The 19960-nt window shown below is 35.4% G+C and overlaps 3 protein-coding genes across 6 annotated transcripts in view; 2 read left to right on the top strand and 1 right to left on the bottom strand.

Moving 5' to 3' along the window:
• Window positions 1–10062, top strand: part of LOC103463329 (E3 ubiquitin-protein ligase rnf213-alpha-like) — a 68948-nt gene extending 58886 nt beyond the window's left edge. For all 4 annotated transcript variants that reach the window (XM_008406612.2, XM_008406610.2, XM_017304566.1 and 1 more), the window contains 20 exons: window positions 68–258; window positions 483–605; window positions 751–861; window positions 1146–1388; window positions 1611–1698; window positions 2002–2036; window positions 2200–2303; window positions 2884–3037; window positions 3643–3817; window positions 4041–4129; window positions 5162–5413; window positions 5989–6118; window positions 6235–6318; window positions 6768–6948; window positions 7117–7318; window positions 7442–7519; window positions 8569–8766; window positions 8921–9010; window positions 9261–9439; window positions 9591–10062. In XM_008406612.2, coding sequence (XP_008404834.1) covers window positions 68–258; window positions 483–605; window positions 751–861; window positions 1146–1388; window positions 1611–1698; window positions 2002–2036; window positions 2200–2303; window positions 2884–3037; window positions 3643–3817; window positions 4041–4129; window positions 5162–5413; window positions 5989–6118; window positions 6235–6318; window positions 6768–6948; window positions 7117–7318; window positions 7442–7519; window positions 8569–8766; window positions 8921–9010; window positions 9261–9439; window positions 9591–9747 — 2864 coding nt within the window. In that variant the 3' untranslated portion in view covers window positions 9748–10062. The remainder of the gene's footprint in view (window positions 1–67; window positions 259–482; window positions 606–750; window positions 862–1145; window positions 1389–1610; window positions 1699–2001; window positions 2037–2199; window positions 2304–2883; window positions 3038–3642; window positions 3818–4040; window positions 4130–5161; window positions 5414–5988; window positions 6119–6234; window positions 6319–6767; window positions 6949–7116; window positions 7319–7441; window positions 7520–8568; window positions 8767–8920; window positions 9011–9260; window positions 9440–9590) is intronic.
• Window positions 10063–11827: 1765 nt separating this feature from the next.
• lsm4 (LSM4 homolog, U6 small nuclear RNA and mRNA degradation associated) lies at window positions 11828–14398 on the bottom strand. Its single transcript, XM_008406614.2, has 5 exons — window positions 14246–14398; window positions 13827–13868; window positions 13524–13622; window positions 12533–12713; window positions 11828–12394 (listed from the first exon to the last, which is right to left on the bottom strand). Exons 1-5 carry the CDS (start codon window positions 14381–14383, stop codon window positions 12288–12290), a joined length of 567 nt encoding a protein of 188 aa, XP_008404836.1. The 5' UTR covers window positions 14384–14398; the 3' UTR covers window positions 11828–12287.
• Window positions 14399–14645: 247 nt separating this feature from the next.
• LOC103463334 (pyroglutamyl-peptidase 1) overlaps window positions 14646–19960 on the top strand; it is a 9005-nt gene continuing 3690 nt past the window's right edge. The window contains exons 1-4 of the mRNA XM_008406618.2: window positions 14646–14872; window positions 16366–16418; window positions 18474–18590; window positions 19185–19420. Of these exons, the coding sequence (XP_008404840.1) occupies window positions 14839–14872; window positions 16366–16418; window positions 18474–18590; window positions 19185–19420 (440 nt within the window). The 5' untranslated portion in view covers window positions 14646–14838. The remainder of the gene's footprint in view (window positions 14873–16365; window positions 16419–18473; window positions 18591–19184; window positions 19421–19960) is intronic.

The following is a 19960-nucleotide window of genomic DNA, read 5'->3' as shown; positions in this document are numbered from 1 at the left end:
CAACAGTTTCTAGTTTATTTGCAGCAATAAAAAAAAAAACATTTGTCAATTCACACTATTGTTTCAGCCAAAATTGGTCCAGATGAAGCAAATGATTTTCAGAACATGGTGATAAGGCTCTGTGAGGACAGTGGCAACGACTGGTACCGTGTTTACCTGATTCGTAAGATCAGTGAATTGCAGGGTGTGGCGCAAGTCCAATCTTTGGCTAAACAAACAGAGTTCAGTTGGCTTTTTCCAGAAGAGATCAAAAAACAGGTATGTACTTTTCTACCAACTTAGAAACATTTATATAAAACTGTGCTTTATATCAGTGACTGAGCATAACTCCAGTCTTATAGGGTGCAACAAGGTTTTTGTTGAAAAATCTTAGTGTGAAAAGTTTATTTTTTCCTATGGTAATGTAAAAACAATGACTGCGTAATTTCAAAATATGTCACATTTACAGTATGCATTTTGACCTCTGTTCATTGTGTAAGCAGAATGAAGATGGAGGCCTGATGGACCAGTTTCTGATGTACGGTGACGAGTACAAAACCGTTAGAGATGCAGTTGCTAAGGCTTTAGTGGATGGTGACGGTGATCAGATAGAAGAAGCATTGGAGGTATGTTTTTATTTTCTAAATGTTCAGTCATCCTCCTTCAAATGTTTGTTTAGACTTCCTTAACCCAGGTTATGGATCCGATTTTTAAAGAATCAATTGACATTATTTGATGTAGTTTCTTTTCTTTCTTTCTTTCTTCATTTAGAAATGCACAGCAACACGAAGAAACATAACGGTGTTTGTCCTTCTGGCTCTCTTCCGAGAGGTTTCCACTCTTTACAGATCTCCAAATGCGAGTCTCCATCCCACATCTGAGGTGTGAATAGTCCTCACATATCCAATATGCATCCAAAGTATTCATTCAGTTAATTAATTTTTTCAAGTTATAAAAACTAACTCTGCATTAGGTTTAGGCAACATATCCAAACACTTAGGTGTAAAATTTAATATAAATCTGCTAAGAGTATGAATAATTCTGGTATTAACATTATCTTGTTTGTCATTAAAAAATGTACCTCATGGTTTCATTTTTGCCATTCAGTAAATTTTTGTCTGTTATTTGTTGAGTTGATGCCAAACATTTGTTTTTGTTTCTGGTAGACATATAAAGCATTTGATGACTTTATCGAAGGCTCAGATTATTTGTGTGACAAAGAAATGAGGGACTTTGCATCCGCCTTGATCAGCAACAAATTGGGAGGACTTTCCGCCCAGTCAGACCACACTCCTGCAGACAACGTTGCCATTGAGCTGGCCGTTCATCTGGCCGTCATTCTGCTCACCACAAACAATGATCTGCTCTTGCCACTCAAGCAGCTTGGTTTGTTTCCTGATAACATGCAGGTATTTCACTTTTTTTGTTGTTTTCTGTCCTGAATTTGTTATTCTCAGAGTGTCTGCTGCTGCTTCTTGTTTGGTCTGACAAATCTGGTCTTTATATGGATTTTAAAAAGTAATTTAGAACAATTTTAAAAAGCTGTCAAGAAACTTTTGTCAGTGGTCAGAAATTGAGGACAATTGTGACTCTAATTACAACTGATCTTTAATTGCACTTCATTTTTACAGAGAGCTTTTATACCCACAATGCCTGATGATATGGTAGCTATTGCTCAAGCAGCAATCCAACAAGATTATGGTGAACTCACCTGGTATGGTAAGTATCCATCTTTCATTGTACTTTTTGTTGAGTATTAATAAAAATCTTTCACTAAGTTACATCTTTCTTGTGAGTTTATATCAGAAAAACTAGATTGAAATAATAAATTATTTTGGTGGTGTCATATGTATATTTTTTGATATAAAATCGATTTACAAAAGTTTCACTAAGATTAAATAAATGAAAACCAAATCAAACTCAAAAACATAGCTCATAGTTTAAAAATATTACTGTGGACAGGAATTCCCTCTTTATAGATCTTTACAGCAGTTTTTTGTTATTTTATTTTGTTTACCACAGTGTGTTGCAACAATCACCTATGCTTCGTTGATGAGGTAAGTCATATTATGCTGTTCTTTTATAACTATGTGGTATTTATCTGCCCTTTCTGTACGGTGTTTTTATTCTTTATTTTGTTCTTTTATCTGGTTTTCAAAGTGTCGATAAGCAATAAATGTCTGAAAGTATTTGTTTCTGTCTTTTTACTATTCACTACAGTGTGGCCTCCCTATGGAGAGAGGGAAATGCTTGGAGTGTGGCGAGGAGGTTGGAGGGGAAAATCATGCAGCCTTGCAAGGATTCACACCAGTTCAGCTACAGCAGTAAGTGCGATTAGTTCCCACTCAGTATCTGTTTTTGTTACATGATGATCTAAAAAAATTTCTGACGTCCTCAAACTATTTACACCAGTTAATCTACTGGCCTAAAAGATGTTTGGAAATCATTTGGGAAAGTCATTATTTACTTAGATAACTAAAGATAAGCTGTAGGTCTAAACACCAATCTGTGCTGTTCTGCCACAGTGGAGACAGAAATTAAAAGCCACTTCAGCCAAACCTTTCAATGCACTTTAGAACCAGACGTGCTCCAAAGAGTCCGGTTCATAACTCTTCAACAAGCTGTCAGCTCCCAGCAAGATGCATTTAGTTCAGTGTCCATGTCAGAGAGGATTTTATTATGGATTGATTTAGTTGCCTCTGTGATGTACTCTGCCTGTAAAGTTGAAAATGTCTTCTGCACATCTACACCAAGTAGTCAAGGGTCTAAATTCTAAGCTGTCAAAATGACAAATAGCCATCAGATTTTTAAAACAAAAACTGTCAAATATGGAAAAGTATTCCATTCATATATATATATATATATATACACTGAAATTTCGGTTGGTAATGCTTAATTTTTTAGGGATCATACAAGACCTGGTCACATCCTTGGAGACCCTGAGAGAAGAAACAACCCAGATGCCCTGGACACCAAAAACATGTCTCTGACTCCGTTCATGTTGGTCAGGCTGGTTACACATTTGGCCATGTTGCTCGGCACTTCAAAGAACTGTGAGGTAAGACGGAGAAAAATAGCCCTATAAATGTTCAGACAGGGCCTTTCACAAGTAGGAAACTAGATGTTTCTTTTTCTGCTACGCAGGATTGCATTATTTCTGTAAGTTATACATGTATAACTGATTGTGTGACAAATAAACGTATTTAATTTTTAAGGTGAAAAACTAAAAACAATAAGAGAACAGAGTAAAAATGATTACGGTGAAATTTTTATTGAATGATCACTGAAAATCTGTTTTTTCTTCATGAAAACTTAAAGTATAATGCATTACTCTTGGTTATAGCAGCTCATGAAATTATTGCTTCTGCTCTAAACTATTGCAGAGTTGTGTTCCTACAATGGAAGTATATATATATATATATACATTATTTTTTTATCTTTTTTATTGTGTTTTCTTTTTTGCTGTGAAATGAGGTTTAGTTTAGTTTTGCCTTTATGAAAAGCTTTGGCAAAAGTATCAAGGTTTAGACAAGTTTTCTGTCCAGTAATTTAGTAATTTATTGACTTCTATTGAAGTCATTTAGTTTTGTTTAGTTTAGCTAAAATGTCCAGCAAAATGGCAAAAAAATATTTAACAATTTTTTGCTTTTCTTTTTTTTTCAGTCTGTCCAGCAGATCATCCATCCACCTGTGGAAGATGTTGTTCTTTTTCTCAGCCAGCACATAATGAAGGATCTTGAGCAGCTGACGCAGGCGCTTGCAAAAGGAGCGGATGATGCTGTTACCACTACCCACTTGATTCTCAAATCCCTTCAAGAACCAGTGCAGACCAACAACCGTAAGCAGTACACCAGACATTATTTAATTGTTTAAGACATTATATTATTATCATAAATCACAAATACATGAGCTCCAACTTTAGTTCTGTGAAAAAGTGTGCACAAGTTTCTTTTGTCTTTGTTCTCATGGGTTTTTATTGTTAAATCACTTCATGATTCAACAATAAAAAAAACATCTGTTTTGAAAGTTTTACTGATATGATATGGTTTTACTTCCCTCAGAAAACATTGATGCTCAACTTTCTACAAAAGCATCTAGAAACACCTGGGAGACGTCTGTGGCTGCAGACATTATGACACCTAAACTAAAGGTAACGTCTCCACTTTTACTCCCTTTTTCAACGAAACACTGAATCAAATATCAGATAATTGACTTTGACGTCAGTGGACCAACCAGACTTATCGGCTGTGAAAAAATTAATTTGTGCCATTAATTCAATCTGTGGGCTGCACAGTGGCGCAGTTGGTAGAGCTGTTGCCTTGCAGCAAGAAGGTTCTGGGTTCGATTCCCGGTCCGGTCTTTCTGCATGTAGTTTGCATGTTCTCCCTGTGCATGCGTGGGTTTACTCCGGGTACTCCAGTTTCCTCCCACAGTCCAAAAACATGACTGTCTGCTTAATTGGTTTCTCTAAATTGTCCCTAGGTGTGTGTGTGCGCGGTTGTGTGTCCTGTCTGTCTCTGTGTTGCCCTGCGACAGACTGGTGAACTGTCCAGGGTGACCCTGCCTCTCGCCCGGAACGTTAGCTGGAGATTGGCACCAGCACCTCCTGACCCCATTTAGGGACAAGGGTGTAAAACAAAATGGATGGATGAAATTTAATCTACAAAATTAATTACACATTTCCATTGAGGTAAAAACTGCAGTCGTCACGGAAGAAGCAAAGTTTCTTTAATTTACGAAAATTAACATTTCATTAAAATTGTAAAGAAAAAGCCATCCTAATCTAACTGTAATAACAATTTGAAGTTAAAGAAATGCATCACTTTAGGACAAATGTTTATTACCTCCAGAAAAATGCAGCATTTGAATTAATCACAAAATCCAGATGGCCAGCTAAAGTGGAGATGAAATTCCAAACTTCAAAGGTTCATGCTACAACAGCAATCTGAAAAATGTTAGGATGTACGGAGAAACTTTTGTCCACATATTTTGAATATCAAACATCACAGGAATCCTATTGGTGGGTTTTTATATATCAATCATTGCTTCCTTTTGAGAGACTTTCTGTTTGCAGTTCTTGGTATTTTTAAGAGATGTTGACATTTCTTGCAGATTTATGTTAAACCACAATGATCTGTTTCATTGTGACAAATGTAACAACAACAATCATATTTGTGTTTAGATTCTTGATCAACTCCTGCAGGAAGCAAAAGGCCACATTACAAATGATTCCCGTGTTTCTTCAAACTTCATCCTGAGAATCACCTTTGGCGACGACTGTAAATTCCTCACATCGCTGCAGCAAACATCTGAGGTTCACAGTTCATCAGTGTGGAGCTGCAGGGAGAGGCTGTCATTGCTCAGCCTCACACACATCATACAGTACAGAGACCTAAAAGAGGAGCTGCCGCTGCTCTGGAAGTTCATGCAGAAGGTGAGTTTATACCAGAAACCGAGATTTAATCTGTCAGCTACAAAAACACAAAATCTTAGGACACTTAAACACAAAACTACCTTACAAGTAACTTTTCAGCAAGATACAGGCGCTTTTTTTAAGTCAATAGTTCCTTAATTTTTAATCACTAATTCCACTAACAGACTATTTCACTCATGGGGAAATGTATTGTTTCAAGTGAAATAATCTGCCAGTGGAACCGGAACTTTTTAATTAATATTAACCCCTTAAGGAATTATTGAATGAAAAAAAAGCTGTTATATCTTGCTGAAAAGTTACTTGTAAATTAGTGTTGTCTTATTTCAAATTATGAAATTACAGTTTAGGGATTTTAGCAATTCACAATCGTTTTGAAGTAGTTTGGATTGTAGCGTTAGTGTCTCCTTTGTTGAATTGTGCATAAAGACAATGTGCAAAGCAGTCTAATAATTAATTTGAAATACAGTTCTCTAGTGATAATAGTCATTTTGACAGCAAGTTCTAAGATTAAAATTAGAAATGACCAAGGATGTAGGATAAAAGTAAATGACTAGAACCACTTTTTGTTCTTTCAGGAGACAGAATATCGTCAAATTATGTTTTTGCCAGATATCGTAACGTTGCAGAACCGTTTGGTGAAAAAGTACCAGAACGCCTCTGAACAAATTGATGGTTCCATTTCTGATTTCTTACAAAATCAAAAAGGTAATTTTAAATATCATAGAGCAAATCTTTTGATAATACTCAGGTGTACAGAGTAATTTATTGGACTGCTGTCTTTAAATCTTAGTGAATTACTTTTATTCTTTCCAACCGTTCAGGCTCACAGATGAGGTCATGGTATGAAAAACACATCAAAATATTCCTCCAAACGTGGAACCTGCTAAGAGTCCATGTAACAACCAGTAAGTAAAACATTTTCTATTGTATTCTGGTTTATATTTGGAAGGTAGATTGAAAATAATATTTTTTTGTATTTTTATTGATGTCTTCTGTGCTCAGAAGATAAACTTAAACAGAAGGTAAAATATTTTAAAACTGTTTACTGCCATGCAACTCAAGACCAAAGTTCAGTGAAATTATTGAAAATTCTATCAGATGTATTATTGATGTTGGTCACATGTCTGTCATGATATATATTGTTATTATTTCCTGTGATGAACCAGTGATCTGTGCAGGATGTACCACGCCTCTCTCCCATTGCCTGCTGAATAAAGGCACCAACTTAAAATGTTTCAATGTGCACAAATTGAAGATTTGAATATATTTAGATTGATTCTCACTTTTAAAAAAATAACTGCTTGTTGTTGTATCGGTAATATAATATCACCTGTTCTCTCTTCCTAAAAAACAGATGAGCTAAAAATCCCGGAGGAATTTTGCAGTACCGATCTGGACTTGAGCAGCCCCCTGCAGTACCTCCTGCCCCGGCGTCAGGGTCCAGGACTGTGTGCCACCGGCCTGGTCAGCTACCTGGTGACCCTGCAGAATGAGCTGGTGAACGCTGTTCACCGCCACTCTGGAGAGGAACCCAGGTACAAAACCTGTTTATCGCTACACCTCAGAGCTACTGAAAACAAAGTTTACAGTGTCACAAAACTTTATTTATAACGAACAAGTTTAATCTGTTTCTGTTGCTTTGTTCTTGTTTTGGACAACAGAAAGCAGAACATCTTAATTTACGTTTTATTTCTCAAACACAGCTACAAGGTTGCTATTGCAGACCTGATGGATGAGCATGTGATCAGCTACGATGTGGAGAAAGATCTGCTGCCTCTGGTTCTGTCCAACTGCCAGTACAGCCTGCAGCGCGGCCAAGAGACGATATCCGAATACGACCTGCCGCGCATCCAGCAACAGATCCTCACACGCTTCTTACAGGAAAAACCTCTCATCACCCGAACTGTGAGTCAGCAGAATAAGTCAAGAAACAACAAATTTATATACTATAAGTGAGACATGAAGCGTTTCTTTGCTCACCTTGGTATATTTCTTACTTCATCTCTAAACTGTCTGTTTTTTCTTCAGGGAATTCCCACTCTGATCAACGCACAAGGCAAAGACTATGAGTCCATTTTCAAAGCTATTAAAGGAAAAATCCCACAGGTAGTTTTTAAACTGTCCAGTTTGATTTACAAAACAAAAATCATTTTCTGTAGTTAGTGTAATAAACAACAAAAATATAATTTAAAGCTGTATTTTACAGATTTATTAATAAACTGAATTATATCTATAGATGTAACTTTTTATTTCCTTCTTATGAACTTATCAGCAATTTCAGTTAAAACAATTAACAGTAAGTAAAAGTAAATAATAATAAAAAGGTAAAAAGTAACTAAGTATAAAGAAATAAGTGAACAGTTATAAGTAAATAAATCAAATTAGATCATTAAGCAAAAGTTGTGGGTAGAATAGATAGAAGATAAATAGATTAGAAAACAAATAAGTAAATAAGTATGAAAAGTAATTTATTAAAGGTAAGTTAGTTACTGAACGTCAACAAGAATGTAAACAGAAGTCAGTAGAAGTCAGTGATTTAGTATCAATAATTGAATTAGTAGATAATTAAGAATAATATTAAAATGAAGTAGGTGTATATATACAATAAATAGGTAATTGAAGATAAGTGGATCACTAAACTCAGTAAGAACTTAAAGCTAATTTGGTAAAATTGAACATGAGTAACGATAAGCGAGTGATCTAGTTACAGTAGACATGAGTAAAATGAAGTATGTTAGTGAGTAAGAGTAAGTTGGGAAATAAGTGGAAGGTTAGTTAAAATTAAAATATTAAATAAAGACCTGTACTTGTATAGCACTTTATCAAGTCCAGAAGACCACAAAGCGCTTCACACTGCTTTCAAAGTATGTAAATAAGTAAGTTCAAATGTAATAAAATAAATATAATTTAAAGCCAAAAAGTACATAAATAAAAATATATTAAAATTTACAAAATTTTGTCAGAAGCCCTCTGCTTTTCTATGTCAGTAAAGGTTCTACCAAATGTTTTTATGTGCATAGTTATATTAAACAGACGTAGATAAAAATACATCTTAACTCCATTAACACAAGCTTTTCTATACATGCACCCACAATACACACGCAGTTAATTCATGATTATGTGGCCAGGATGTTGATGGATGGTTTTTCTGTCAGGTCTTACCTACCAAGATGACCCGGAACAGAATATCCAGAGAGCTCGACTCGTTAAGTGATGTGTGTGAAGCGCTGAAGATTGTCGATCTACTACTGGGATTCCTGTCAATGACTGGTGGTGACCCCAGTATGCCACTGGTCACTTACCTCCACGACAAATTAAAGATGGACCAGAACATTGATGAGCACATACTGAAGGTAGGCACATCTGGCAGAGACAGACAGACCGATGCTGTCTTTTTATTTATATATCATCAAAATCTGCAAAAATAATATAAAAATGACACCATTATTTATTTAAATTATTTAGACTTAAAGTGCCATGTTTGCATTAACTGTGTGTTTTCTTCAGGCTCTGAGGAAATGTAACCTGGAACATTGTGTCTTCCTTTGGCAACTTCTCTCCTCCCTCAAATCTGAAAACCTGCTGCCTCTTAAAAGGGTACGTGCTTATCTTACTGTAATGTCATTAAAGTCTACATTAGTTAAATCTGTACTATAATGTTTCTATTAATACTACTTTTAAAAAGTGAATTAAACAACCAAAATGTATGGCACTAAGCTATAGTTTGTCACTTTAGGTTGATGTGTTTTAAGGTTTAAGGCAATTCATTACAGCGTATTTTTTTAATCCACATGCCTTCTAAGTAGACCAGAATAAATATGCCTCTGCTTGATGTTTGTATATGAAGGATCCGTTTTTTGAGCATCCAAAAGAGTATAAGGAGCTGCTGACTGAAGAAAACAAGGCTGAGCTGAAAGGCTTCATGTCTCGTGGAAACGCTGGACAATGGCTGCTGGAGATGCACGAGTTCATCCTGCTGGTTCTGAGCCGTCCTCACGTCACTGATCGGTACAACCCGGAATGGAGGTAAAAGACACACAGCTAGGTTTAATATCATTGTTTTTCCAGCTTTTTTCTAGATTTGGTTTAAAAAAATTGCCTGCTTGGGTTTCTTAAGCTTTTGCTTTTGATAGACTTGAGAAATAAATGTGATTTTTACCTGATATTGTTTTCATAGTGTGAAAGAGTCGATGCAGATCTACATGGATGAGAAAAAAGAGGAGATTCCTCAGTATGTGGAGGAAAACTTCCATGAAAATCTGCAGCTTTCCCAGGTTCTGGAGGCTTGGAAATATGTCGTCACGTCTAAACAGGAGTGGATGAAGGAGGGATGAGGCGACTGCTGAAATTATTTCTTGTTGTTTTGTTGAACGAAGAAACTTTTTAAGACATCTGTAGGCTTTTCCAGTATTTTTTGTCACTGTATGACAGTAATTATAAGTATAATTTACTTTTAACTAATCATGAACAAAATTATCTCAGCTGGTTTATCATGCATTAGTTCATGTTATTAATGCTTTTATTCTTTTAAAAATTTTATTAGTTCAATATTTTATTCTCTGATTATTGTGTGTCATAAAGCAGGGATGACAAATTAAGATTTGAAATGAATTTTTAAAAAACAATGGTTTTTCTTATTTTTACTTAAATATTTGCTATGCTGTTGAATTTTTTCCATTTTTTAAAAACATTTTTAAGTTCAGATATGTTTTTAAATTTAAGTGCTCTTATCGGTACAATATTCAATATTCATGTTTATTATAGTGAAACTGATGGTTTAAGAAATTTTTTTACTTGTTTTAAATACATTTACATTGTTTAAACAAGTTATACCTAAGACTTAAATTTGAGAAAAATTTGGCATATTTTTGATTTAAGATTCGAAATGATAAGAACATTTTTTTCTTTTTTTTACTTAAATATTTGCTGTTATGATTTTTTTCCATTTATTAAACAACATAGTTTAAGTACAGATATGTTTTCAGCTTAAATGCTCTTACAAATACAATAAATTACTTTTACTTGTTTTAAACACATTTACATTTTTTAAATGATTTAATTATTTACAAAACTTACATTTTAGAAAAATGTTGCATATTTTTTGATTTATTAAGATTTGAAATTCTAAAAATAAGAGGGTTTTCTTTTTTAACTTAAATATTTGCTGTCTTTTTTCCATGTATTAAAACATCTTAAGTAAAGAGGCATGTTCTAGCTTAACATTCTCATATTAATACAATATTGCTGTGTTTTATATCAAACATATACTTAAAAATGTCTTTACTTGTTTTAAACATTTACTTTTTTGAATGATTTATTTAGAAGACTTAAATATCAGAAGAATTTGGGATTGTGTATTTAAGATTTAAATAATAAAAATACAAAGTTTTTTTCTTTTACTTGAACATTTACTATTCTACTGAATTTATTCCCATTTATTAAGCAAGACATAAGTGCAGATATGTGAAATGATCTTATCAATGTGCTTCATGTGATAAATTATGTTTTTATTCTTATTTTACGATGTTTGTATCCGAGGATTAAAACAATGAATCAGAGAAGTCAGATGAGACGCAGTAAAACAGCTTAGAAACATTTTAAGTTATCTATTTTCAAGCTGAAGTTATTTGTTTGAATATTCTAATGCGTTTATTTTTCTTTGTGGAGACAATTATGCTTTAACCATAAATATGTTAACATTTTGCTATGAAAATGACTAAGTGCTGAATTTCACATAGATTATAAACTCAAGAACTGTTGAGGAAAGTTATGTTTGTAAGGGTACTTTTAAAATACTTTTTATTCTTGGATAATTACTTTTAATTTACTATTTTAGCTTCACTGTTGAACCATTATGTGATTAATAAAGTGTCTTTGGGAGAAAAAAATCAACTGTTTTGCCTACAAGTGAATTTTTTTGTTGTGATTGTACTCACTGGAATTAAAATCATCAAAAATAATCTTGACTGCTTGGTGATCTTTTTAATTGGTGAGATGTAATGTTTTATTGTAAAACAGTGAAAAACTTTAGATTCTGTCAGCAGATTTAAATATTTTGTTTCTGTGAATATGGATGAGTTTGACTGATAGCGAGTGAGATTTTAATTTATAAACCCTCCAGATTGTCTTCAAACTTCAGATCAAATCATTTCATTTTGCCTTGCAGTTGACACAAATTTAAACTCTGGTTACATTTTAAATCAGCCCAATATTTTATTTCTAGAATAAAGAATTCTCAATGTATATTTGGTGTAAATAAATATTGTAACTTTGATTTGGAGTTTATTCTTTCATTCTTTTAGTTTCAAAATAAAACCTTGAAAACCAATTATTTAGACCCAGATGAAAAGATGCTAAAGTACCTCAGATTTGTAAATTAAACCATTATTGAAAAAAATATATTTTCAGAAAATATAAACTGCTTTCAAAACATTTTTATTCTCACGTTCTTCTGTACATAAATTACAATAATGTGTTGTTAGAAAAATAAAAGAAAACTCAACATATGTTGGACTTTTTCATTTCCATATGAAGAATATGAGAATCTTTTCATGCATCACCTTGAAAATGTTTTTAACTAAAGATCAGGAGCTAAATCCTTTCAGCTCCCAGTCTGACGTTTCTCCTGATGTCATCATATCAAATGCACAACTAAAGTAAATAAAAAGACATTTAAAAATATATTCGCACAGACTGGACACTTTCTACATCATGAAAAAATCAGAGCTAAGTTGTTCACAACCCAACAGGTGGATATTCCTCCACCTTTTGACAGAAATTTGTAAAGATGAGACAAATAAAAAAAAATTTGTACAATCAGCACAGCTTCTGTGATGAATGTATCAGGAACCGCTCAGCTAACGGGCTGCTTGGGTCAGTGCTGGTTCTTCATTCCCTGAGCTTTGCCTGTTTTCTTATCGGTCGGCGGCTGCTGGCCCCGCCCAGGACCGGACATCCCTCTGCCGCGGCCGCCAAACACACCTGCAAATCAGACGATCGACATGTGTTTAAACTGACAGCTAATCTCCTCTAGGAGCAAAACAAGCCAGGAGATTTAACTGTGGAAGGTTTGAGCAGCACTTTTATCAGAGGAAACAAACAGGAAGTGGTTCTGTTCACCTCGGCCGGGTCCTCCTCTTCCTTTGCCCTGCTGCTTGTTCTGCTGGGCGCCGCCGCGCCCGCGTCCCTTCGACACCACCTCCTCCTTCACCATGTCGATGATCTCATCGGGGATTCGCAGGTACTTGATCGTGCTTCCTCGGATGTAGCACTCTGGCATCCTCCAGAACTTGTCTCCATCCTGTGGGGGAAATGAGTGTCGATAATTTAGTCATTGAGGACTGAAAGCCTCTATGAAACAGGACAAAGAATGAGTAATGATGAAAATAACGACTGCTAGGAATTCTTAAGAACAATTGTTACAAAGGAACAGAGTTTATTTGGTATTTTAAGGTGATTTCAAGTCAAATATTAAACCTCTTTTAACCTTTCTGAAACTTCATCTGCTCTTTTAATCAATTTTCTATCAATATTCCAGAAAAAAGCTTCATTCAGTTCAACATCTTAAACTTAAAAAAAAAAAAAATCCCAAGAAAAATGGTAGAATCAAGTTCAAAAACAGGAAGGATTTTAGGATGAAGAAACAATTTACAAAAAGCTTTAGCCTAAACATATGACACACCATAGTTTCTTGATTTAAAGATGATGCTTTTTGCATGTCTTTTACCAAAACCTCCTGGATTTTCCCTGCTATCCGTCTTATAGGTTTAACAGAGACGCATAAAGACAGTTGCAAAGTCGGCCTTCTATCACCCGAAGAACATTTCCAGGATTAAAGAACTAATGTCCCAACAATATATTGAGAAATTCACAGATGTCACATTGATTACTGTAAGACTGTCTTCACAGGACTGCCTAAAAATAATCAATTAGCTGTAGCTGATCCAGAACGCTGCTGCTGGTGTTCTGACCAAGACCAGGAAGATAGAGCACATCACCCCAGTCCTAGAATCCTTCCTCTGGCTCCCTGTAGCTCAGATATGCTTTAAGTCATCTTAAAAAGCATATTTAATCTGGACACATTAGAAGGTGATATTGACCACGGCTTTACCCTGGATGTACAGATGACTTCTCTCAGGTTGATGTTCATCCAGTTGTCGCAGCTCACCAGGTGGCCGTTGTAGGTTTCCCCATTCTTAAGCTCAACCAGCTGGAAAACAGAACAAGTCATCATATAAATAAGTAATTATCAGTCCTTAGCACAGAAGACACTACAGTTCATAGGATGGATCAGCCTGATAAGTTGTTTGTGCCAAACACATCATAACACGTGCTTCACAAACGACATTGTACTCATATCTGTGGGTTATAAGCATTAAAACTGAATGATTTAGGAGTCGGTGTGTCTCCTCACCATGGGATGGTTCTGGGCAGTTTTCAACAAAGACAATGGAAGCTGAAAAATAACACAAATACATAGTTTATATTTTCATAAAGCGCAATCAAAGCAACCGCTGTCTTATCCGCAGCAAACACGTTGTCCATTAGTATCCAACGAGTCATAGAAAGAAATATTACAGTATCAACGACAAACATGACCTTCATAGAACAAAGTATGAATATTTATAAAATTACGAGACAAGTTTCTAACCCATAAAATACTTATTTGAGTAACGAAGACCTCATTTAACCACATATGCTAACATCTGTTAGCTGTCGGCTCAACAGTTTCTTGGTTTACAAACCTGTAAACTTTGTTTCTGTCAGTCAAGCTTACGATTTGCATTTAAGATAAATAAAAGAAGCAACCGATCAGACTTAATCGTTACTCACCATTATGATTATAGTTGTTTCTATTTCTTGTCTGTTGAGATGAATAACACGGCTTTTCCCACCTACACTTCTTCTTCGCCGCCTAATATTAACGGACCATATCTTATAGTGCTGCCCCCTGCTGCTGAAAACGTGCATCTTCAACGGCTTTGTGTTGAGTTATTTTGCGTCTTATCTAATGGATGAAATAGCTTTCAGTGTATCTCGTTGAATAGTTGCACAGCAAAGACCGTTAAAAAAGAAGAAATACTTTTAAAACAGCACTGTTACAATTTAATACACATTTTACAGCAAAAAAAACATTCTGCAAAAAAACATTATAACACGTTCTGAAAACAAGAATTCACTTGGTGGCGGTAAGTGCATCAGCAGCTAGTTTACCAACCGCTAACGAGACACAGAAGAAGAGCGTTTCACGTCAACGTCATGACGTTGTGTTCCACGCACCACGTAGAATGAAGGAGAACGGGCTAGTTTTCTCTGATTGTGGCAGAAGGAGCCGTCAGCTTAGGGGGGGCTTCGACTCTCTGCGGGGATCTGCTTCAGTTTACGAACCGAGAAGAAGCGACGGATTCTAGGCGACATTTCAGGCGATGGATAACAGCAGCCGGACTGTGGTGGTGACAGGTCGGTGTCCCGTTTCGGCGCTGTTGTTGTCGTGCTCCCGGGAGTGAATGAAGTAACAGAAAAGTTGGAGAAGATGACAGCTGCTCTGCCCTTAATGGCGTCAGGTTGTTCTGAGCTGCACTTGTGCCCTGAAAGAAACGCTTTGTTGCTCACTTTGCAGAGTTACTCACATGCTTTTAATACACAGCTGCTGAGCATCTTATCATTTTGACAGCACAAAAGACTTTACGAAATAATTTGTTTTCTAACGTAAATTAATAATTGCTTGTTGTTTTTCTTAAATCAGTGTTGTTTTTCTTGTATTGTTTATGGATTGTGTCTTTAAACGTAATATATTTTTTAACCTACGTTATCTCGAGTTTTAAACAGTAACTTATTCTGTTGGTCTAAAATAAAATAATTTATTATTATTCATTAATAGTTATTAATATCTATTGACAGCAAAAGAAAAAGAAAAATGTGCATTTTATTGTATTTCAAAGTTTTCCTGATACATTTATACATTTAATTATGTTTTTACCTTATTTATAACTGTTTATATTTTGATTTTATTTGCTTTTAAAGAGTGAGGCTCTGTCTCCTCATTAGATCTCTAATTAATTAATTAGCAGCCCAATAATGTTCCAGAGCTTTTATATTTCTACTATGTCTACTTTATGTGTAAAATATTTCTTCTTATGTTTATTGTTTCACTTAAAAAGCAGTGAAATCCTTCTTGCTTCTAGTTATCAAATATATTAATATCTTTTCCATCAATAAATAACAAACTTATTCTAAAATATTACCAGTTTTGATCAATGAAAACATGTTTTTATGATTATTTTTTAGAAAAACTAAATTTGCGAGGTGTGATGTCATATCTCGCTATGTTAAGTCAGTGCTTCCCAGCTGCACAAAGTACAGTCCTGACTGTTGCCTTCACACAGGAGCTCCAGACTGAGATTTTGTGCAGTCAGACACAAAAGAGTGCAGAGACTCGCAGCCCCGTCCGAAGCGCTGGATGTGTAGATTGCCTGGGAACAGTTCCTGCACAATAGTGGGCCGGCTGGCAGCTGCTGGCCCCTCGCTCTGCTCCTTTTCAGCAGCCTGTCAGACAGACTGATCCTTTCTCCACCCAACCCCCAGGGACCCGCTGACCCCGGGACGGGTGGAGGAGAAGGAGCAGGGGGGGGGGGATCAGTCGTATATCCCTACATAAACAAGCCTGGCTGAACAGCCATTAGCTGTCCAGACATTTTTCTTCAGTCTTTATGATGCTCTGCATGAAGTGGCGATAATTACTCATGCTCTGCAGGAAAGTGTGTCTATTTTTCACTTTTTTGTTTAATGACAGGCTTGTTTTTATTTGCAGCTCAGCACTAAATTCTTACAAATTAAACTGAGTCATCACATTTTCTCTGCATGAATATAATGAAGAAAATTTTTTTTTTTTTTACTTTTACACATACTCTTGATCGTAATCTTGAGTAAAGTAAACATTGGGTCTCTTGCAGGTTTTGGACCATTTGGAGAACACACTGTCAACGCCAGCTGGGTAGCAGTGCAGGTATTTCCTTCATCTGTTTGTTGTGTTCAGCCTCATAAATAATATTATATGTTTAACCATAAAGACGTAGAGAGAGAAACTGAAAGTAAAGTCTAGCATTTCTCTCCTTAGCGACACTTAACGCTTGTAACGCCCTCCGTGTTCGTGTCGCATGTTTTTGTTCACATTTGGGGATGTTTGTATTTCAGACAGTTATGTGATGCTTTAATGGCCGCCGGCTGACCGGCTTCACACTGCATCGTGCTGTTTGTCGGGGGCCGCGGTGGGGGGATGATGGTGGTTGTCAGGGTGTCTAGACGCACTTGATAAGGATATTAGAGCCAAACAAAAGGCCGCATTGAGGCAGGGTCACAGACCAACCTCCTTTAACACCAGTGAGGGGGTCAGCGACCTCGGCGACTTGTCCTAAATCGAGACGACGGGGGGAAGGTGAACGTCCACTGGCTGTAAATTGAACACAGACTGTTCCTTATTAAATCTATGATTGCATATTTTTAATATGAATAATGGAGACTTTGGGTGGAAATATGTAGGCCTGTCATGATAAATTATGTCCCAGAACTTATTGCGATAAACGATAATATCGTTGTTTTGAGAACATTTTCAAGTAATATAATAGTAATGACATAAAAATGCAGGAGCACATTCACAAAGGTCAATGAACTTTTAACTCTAATGAACATTTAAACAATAGAACTGGGAGACATTTGAAATGTCCAAAAACAATTAAAGAAAACAACAGAAACAACAAATAAAATAAATCATAAGTCTCTGTAAACAAAATGATCTTTCAAAGAAAGGGATAGTTGAGACCAAAACACCAGACTGATAACTTTTATCATTCAGTTTTTGGGAAAATGAGAGAAAAACGAGAAATCAAGTAAATGAAAATGATTGAGTTTCTATTAACTTATCATGCGATTAATTGATTTATTGTTTATTGTGACAGGCCTAGAAATATGTATAAATTGTGGCTGTTGGGACTGGCAGGAAAACCTAACAGTGACAGAATTACATGACGGTTATTTAAAGAAACTTGATGTTTTGTGCTGATGCTTTGTCTTGATTTTTCAGACTTTGACTTTATTATCAATGCACAAAGAAGCAACAGGGAATTTTCAGCAAAATGTCTTAAAGTCTCTTGACCTGTCTTGATGGAGTTTTCTCTTTCTTTCTGCTCAGTCTTTCTAAACTGGTTGCCTAAAATAACAGTGAAAATGGACCAAAGAAGTTTCAACAAACAAACAATACTTCATCTAAAAAGTTATGATCGTTGCGTCAATGAAAACTCCAGCAACTTTATCATTTTTAAAAAGATGCAGCAAGAAATCTGCTATGAACATTATTATTAGATTATCGGCTTGATGAATTGATGAGACACTAAAAATCTAAACGTTTCCTGACTGGATAAACTCAGAATATGTTGATGCAAAAACATATTATTTTAATAATTTTACTTGAGACATTTATAGTCCAAATATAGATAATTAATTATTGTTGTAACATAACAGCTCCTTTGTAGGTGAAATAAATGAATGATTAAACAATTTCACATGAAACAGTCAAGAATTAGACACAGCTGTCATTCTATAATTCATGTTAGTTTTACTTTATTTATTATTATTTCTGTTTACTGTATTTGCAGAGTTATGTAAAACTTTTGACATTCATGTTAAATTTATGCTGAAAGTAGAAAAATATTTTATTATTTCTGTACATAAAGAAAATCAGAATCTTCTAAAGTTGGTATCTTAAAAAAAGAAACGGCCTCAGAGTCTGAAGATGTGTCTGTAATAAATTAAGGAAGAAAAATAAACTTCCTAAAACTAACTTATTTGCAACTTTAATTAATTAGTTTAATTTTGAAGAATAACTTTGAAAAACCTTCAAAACTGCTTTAAAATATTACAAATGACTCACCTTTAAAGGTAAATAAAAATAATAATTCAGGAACTTCTGCACAAAAATGTGTTTTTCTTCTGTTAAAGAATGTTACTTGCAGTAATTATTTCAGCTGTTGAATTTCTTTAACCGTAAAGTTTTTGTTTTTGTCAGGAAATGAAGAAACTTGGGTTGGGGAACAATGTGGACCTGCATGTACATGAGGTTCCTGTAGAGTACCAGAAGGTCCAGAGTTTGGTTCCCTCATTGTGGAAGCAGTTTCATCCACGGGTAAGACGAAGAAATCACATACATCTGGTGTTATAACCGTGTTATTACCGTGTTTCTAAAGGTTGAATTTGGTCCCTAATATGTCTGAGACAGAAAAACTAAGAGCCCACTGTACTGAAAACCTCCTTGTTATTCCACCTAATATTGGTTTCTGAACATCAGAATTGTTGTTTTCTTTGCATTATTTGAGGTCTGAAAGCTCTGCATCTTTTTAATTATTTTGACCATTTCTCATTTTCTGCAAATAAATAAAATGTTTGTTGACATTTTAGAGACATGTTGTCAGTAGTTCATAGAATAAAAGAACAATGTTGACTTGACTCGAACATAAACCTATAGAAAGTAAAATCAGAGAAACTGATCATATTAAGTAATATGAGCTGCATATTGTCTCTTTGACTCAGATTTTATGTAATTTAGACTCTTGGATAAACACTGTGTTCAGGCTTTCAACAAAATTATCCTCTTTGACCTTGAAACAACATTCACTGTGACACATTTTGCTTCAGTTTAAGTTGTTTTCTGCCACATGAACTCATAGTAACATTGCTGTAAAGCCGCCTCAGTGGTTCTAACAATCGGTTTCTTGTCCAGCTCATCGTCCATGTGGGAGTCTCAGGGATGGCCACCACTGTGACGCTGGAAAAGTGCGGCAGAAATCACGGCTACAAAGGCCTGGACAACAGCAGCTTCTGTCCAGACTCACAGTGTTGCATTGTGGGAGGCCCAGACTGTATCAACTCAGTTATTGACATGGAGTCGGTCTGCAAGAGAGTGACTGCGACAGCCGGACTGGGAGTCGCTGTGACCGTCTCCAAAGATGCTGGAAGGTGAAGCGGATCTTTGTTCTCGTTTTGTTTCTTCTGTGTCTCCGTCAGAGCTGGTGGAGAAATCAGAACATGGACTCAACTAAGAGTAAAACCACTTCAACGTGTTTTTACTCAAGTAAAGGTAAAAAGCAGCCAATAGAGAAATTAGTTAAAAAGTATTGATCGAAACATCAGTCATTTAAAATTTTAAAATCATCGTCAGATGGATCACAATATAAAGTTATGTGGAAATTTTGGTATTTTAAGGACCAGAATAGAAATTTATGTAAATTACAAAATAACAAAATCAGGCAAAGGAAGAGAAAAATCAGTTTCTTTAAATGTAAAACTTATGAAACTTTAACAAAACCTGCCGGTCTGTTTCTGTTTCTGGTGGGTGTTTGGTCATTTTTTGTTTTTCACTCAGTGGGAAGAAGTATAAAACTTAACATTCAAAGGCAAATATAGGATCCATTACAATAAACAATCCTGAGTTACTGAATGAAAACTTCCTGATAGCATGGCGGCTAGCTGATTACTGCTAGTTCTGAGTGGCTGTTT

This window comes from Poecilia reticulata, linkage group LG4 (genome assembly GCF_000633615.1).
Source record: "Poecilia reticulata strain Guanapo linkage group LG4, Guppy_female_1.0+MT, whole genome shotgun sequence".
Taxonomy (NCBI): Eukaryota; Metazoa; Chordata; class Actinopteri; order Cyprinodontiformes; family Poeciliidae; genus Poecilia; species Poecilia reticulata.
Note: the sequence above shows the minus strand (reverse complement) of the source record. Positions and strands in the feature narration are given on the sequence as shown.

Bases quoted from the DNA above. Each gene is read 5' to 3' on its own strand.
- lsm4 (XM_008406614.2), bottom strand. From the start codon at position 14,383: ATGCACGTTTTCAGCAGCAGGGGGCAGCACTATAAGATATGGTCCGTT. The intron at 13,869-14,245 runs GTGAGTAACGAT...GTTATTTTTCAG, and splicing joins AAACAACTATAATCATAATG to CTTCCATTGTCTTTGTTGAA. The intron at 12,395-12,532 runs GTGAACAGAACC...TCTGATTTGCAG, and splicing joins AAGAGGAGGACCCGGCCGAG to GTGTGTTTGGCGGCCGCGGC.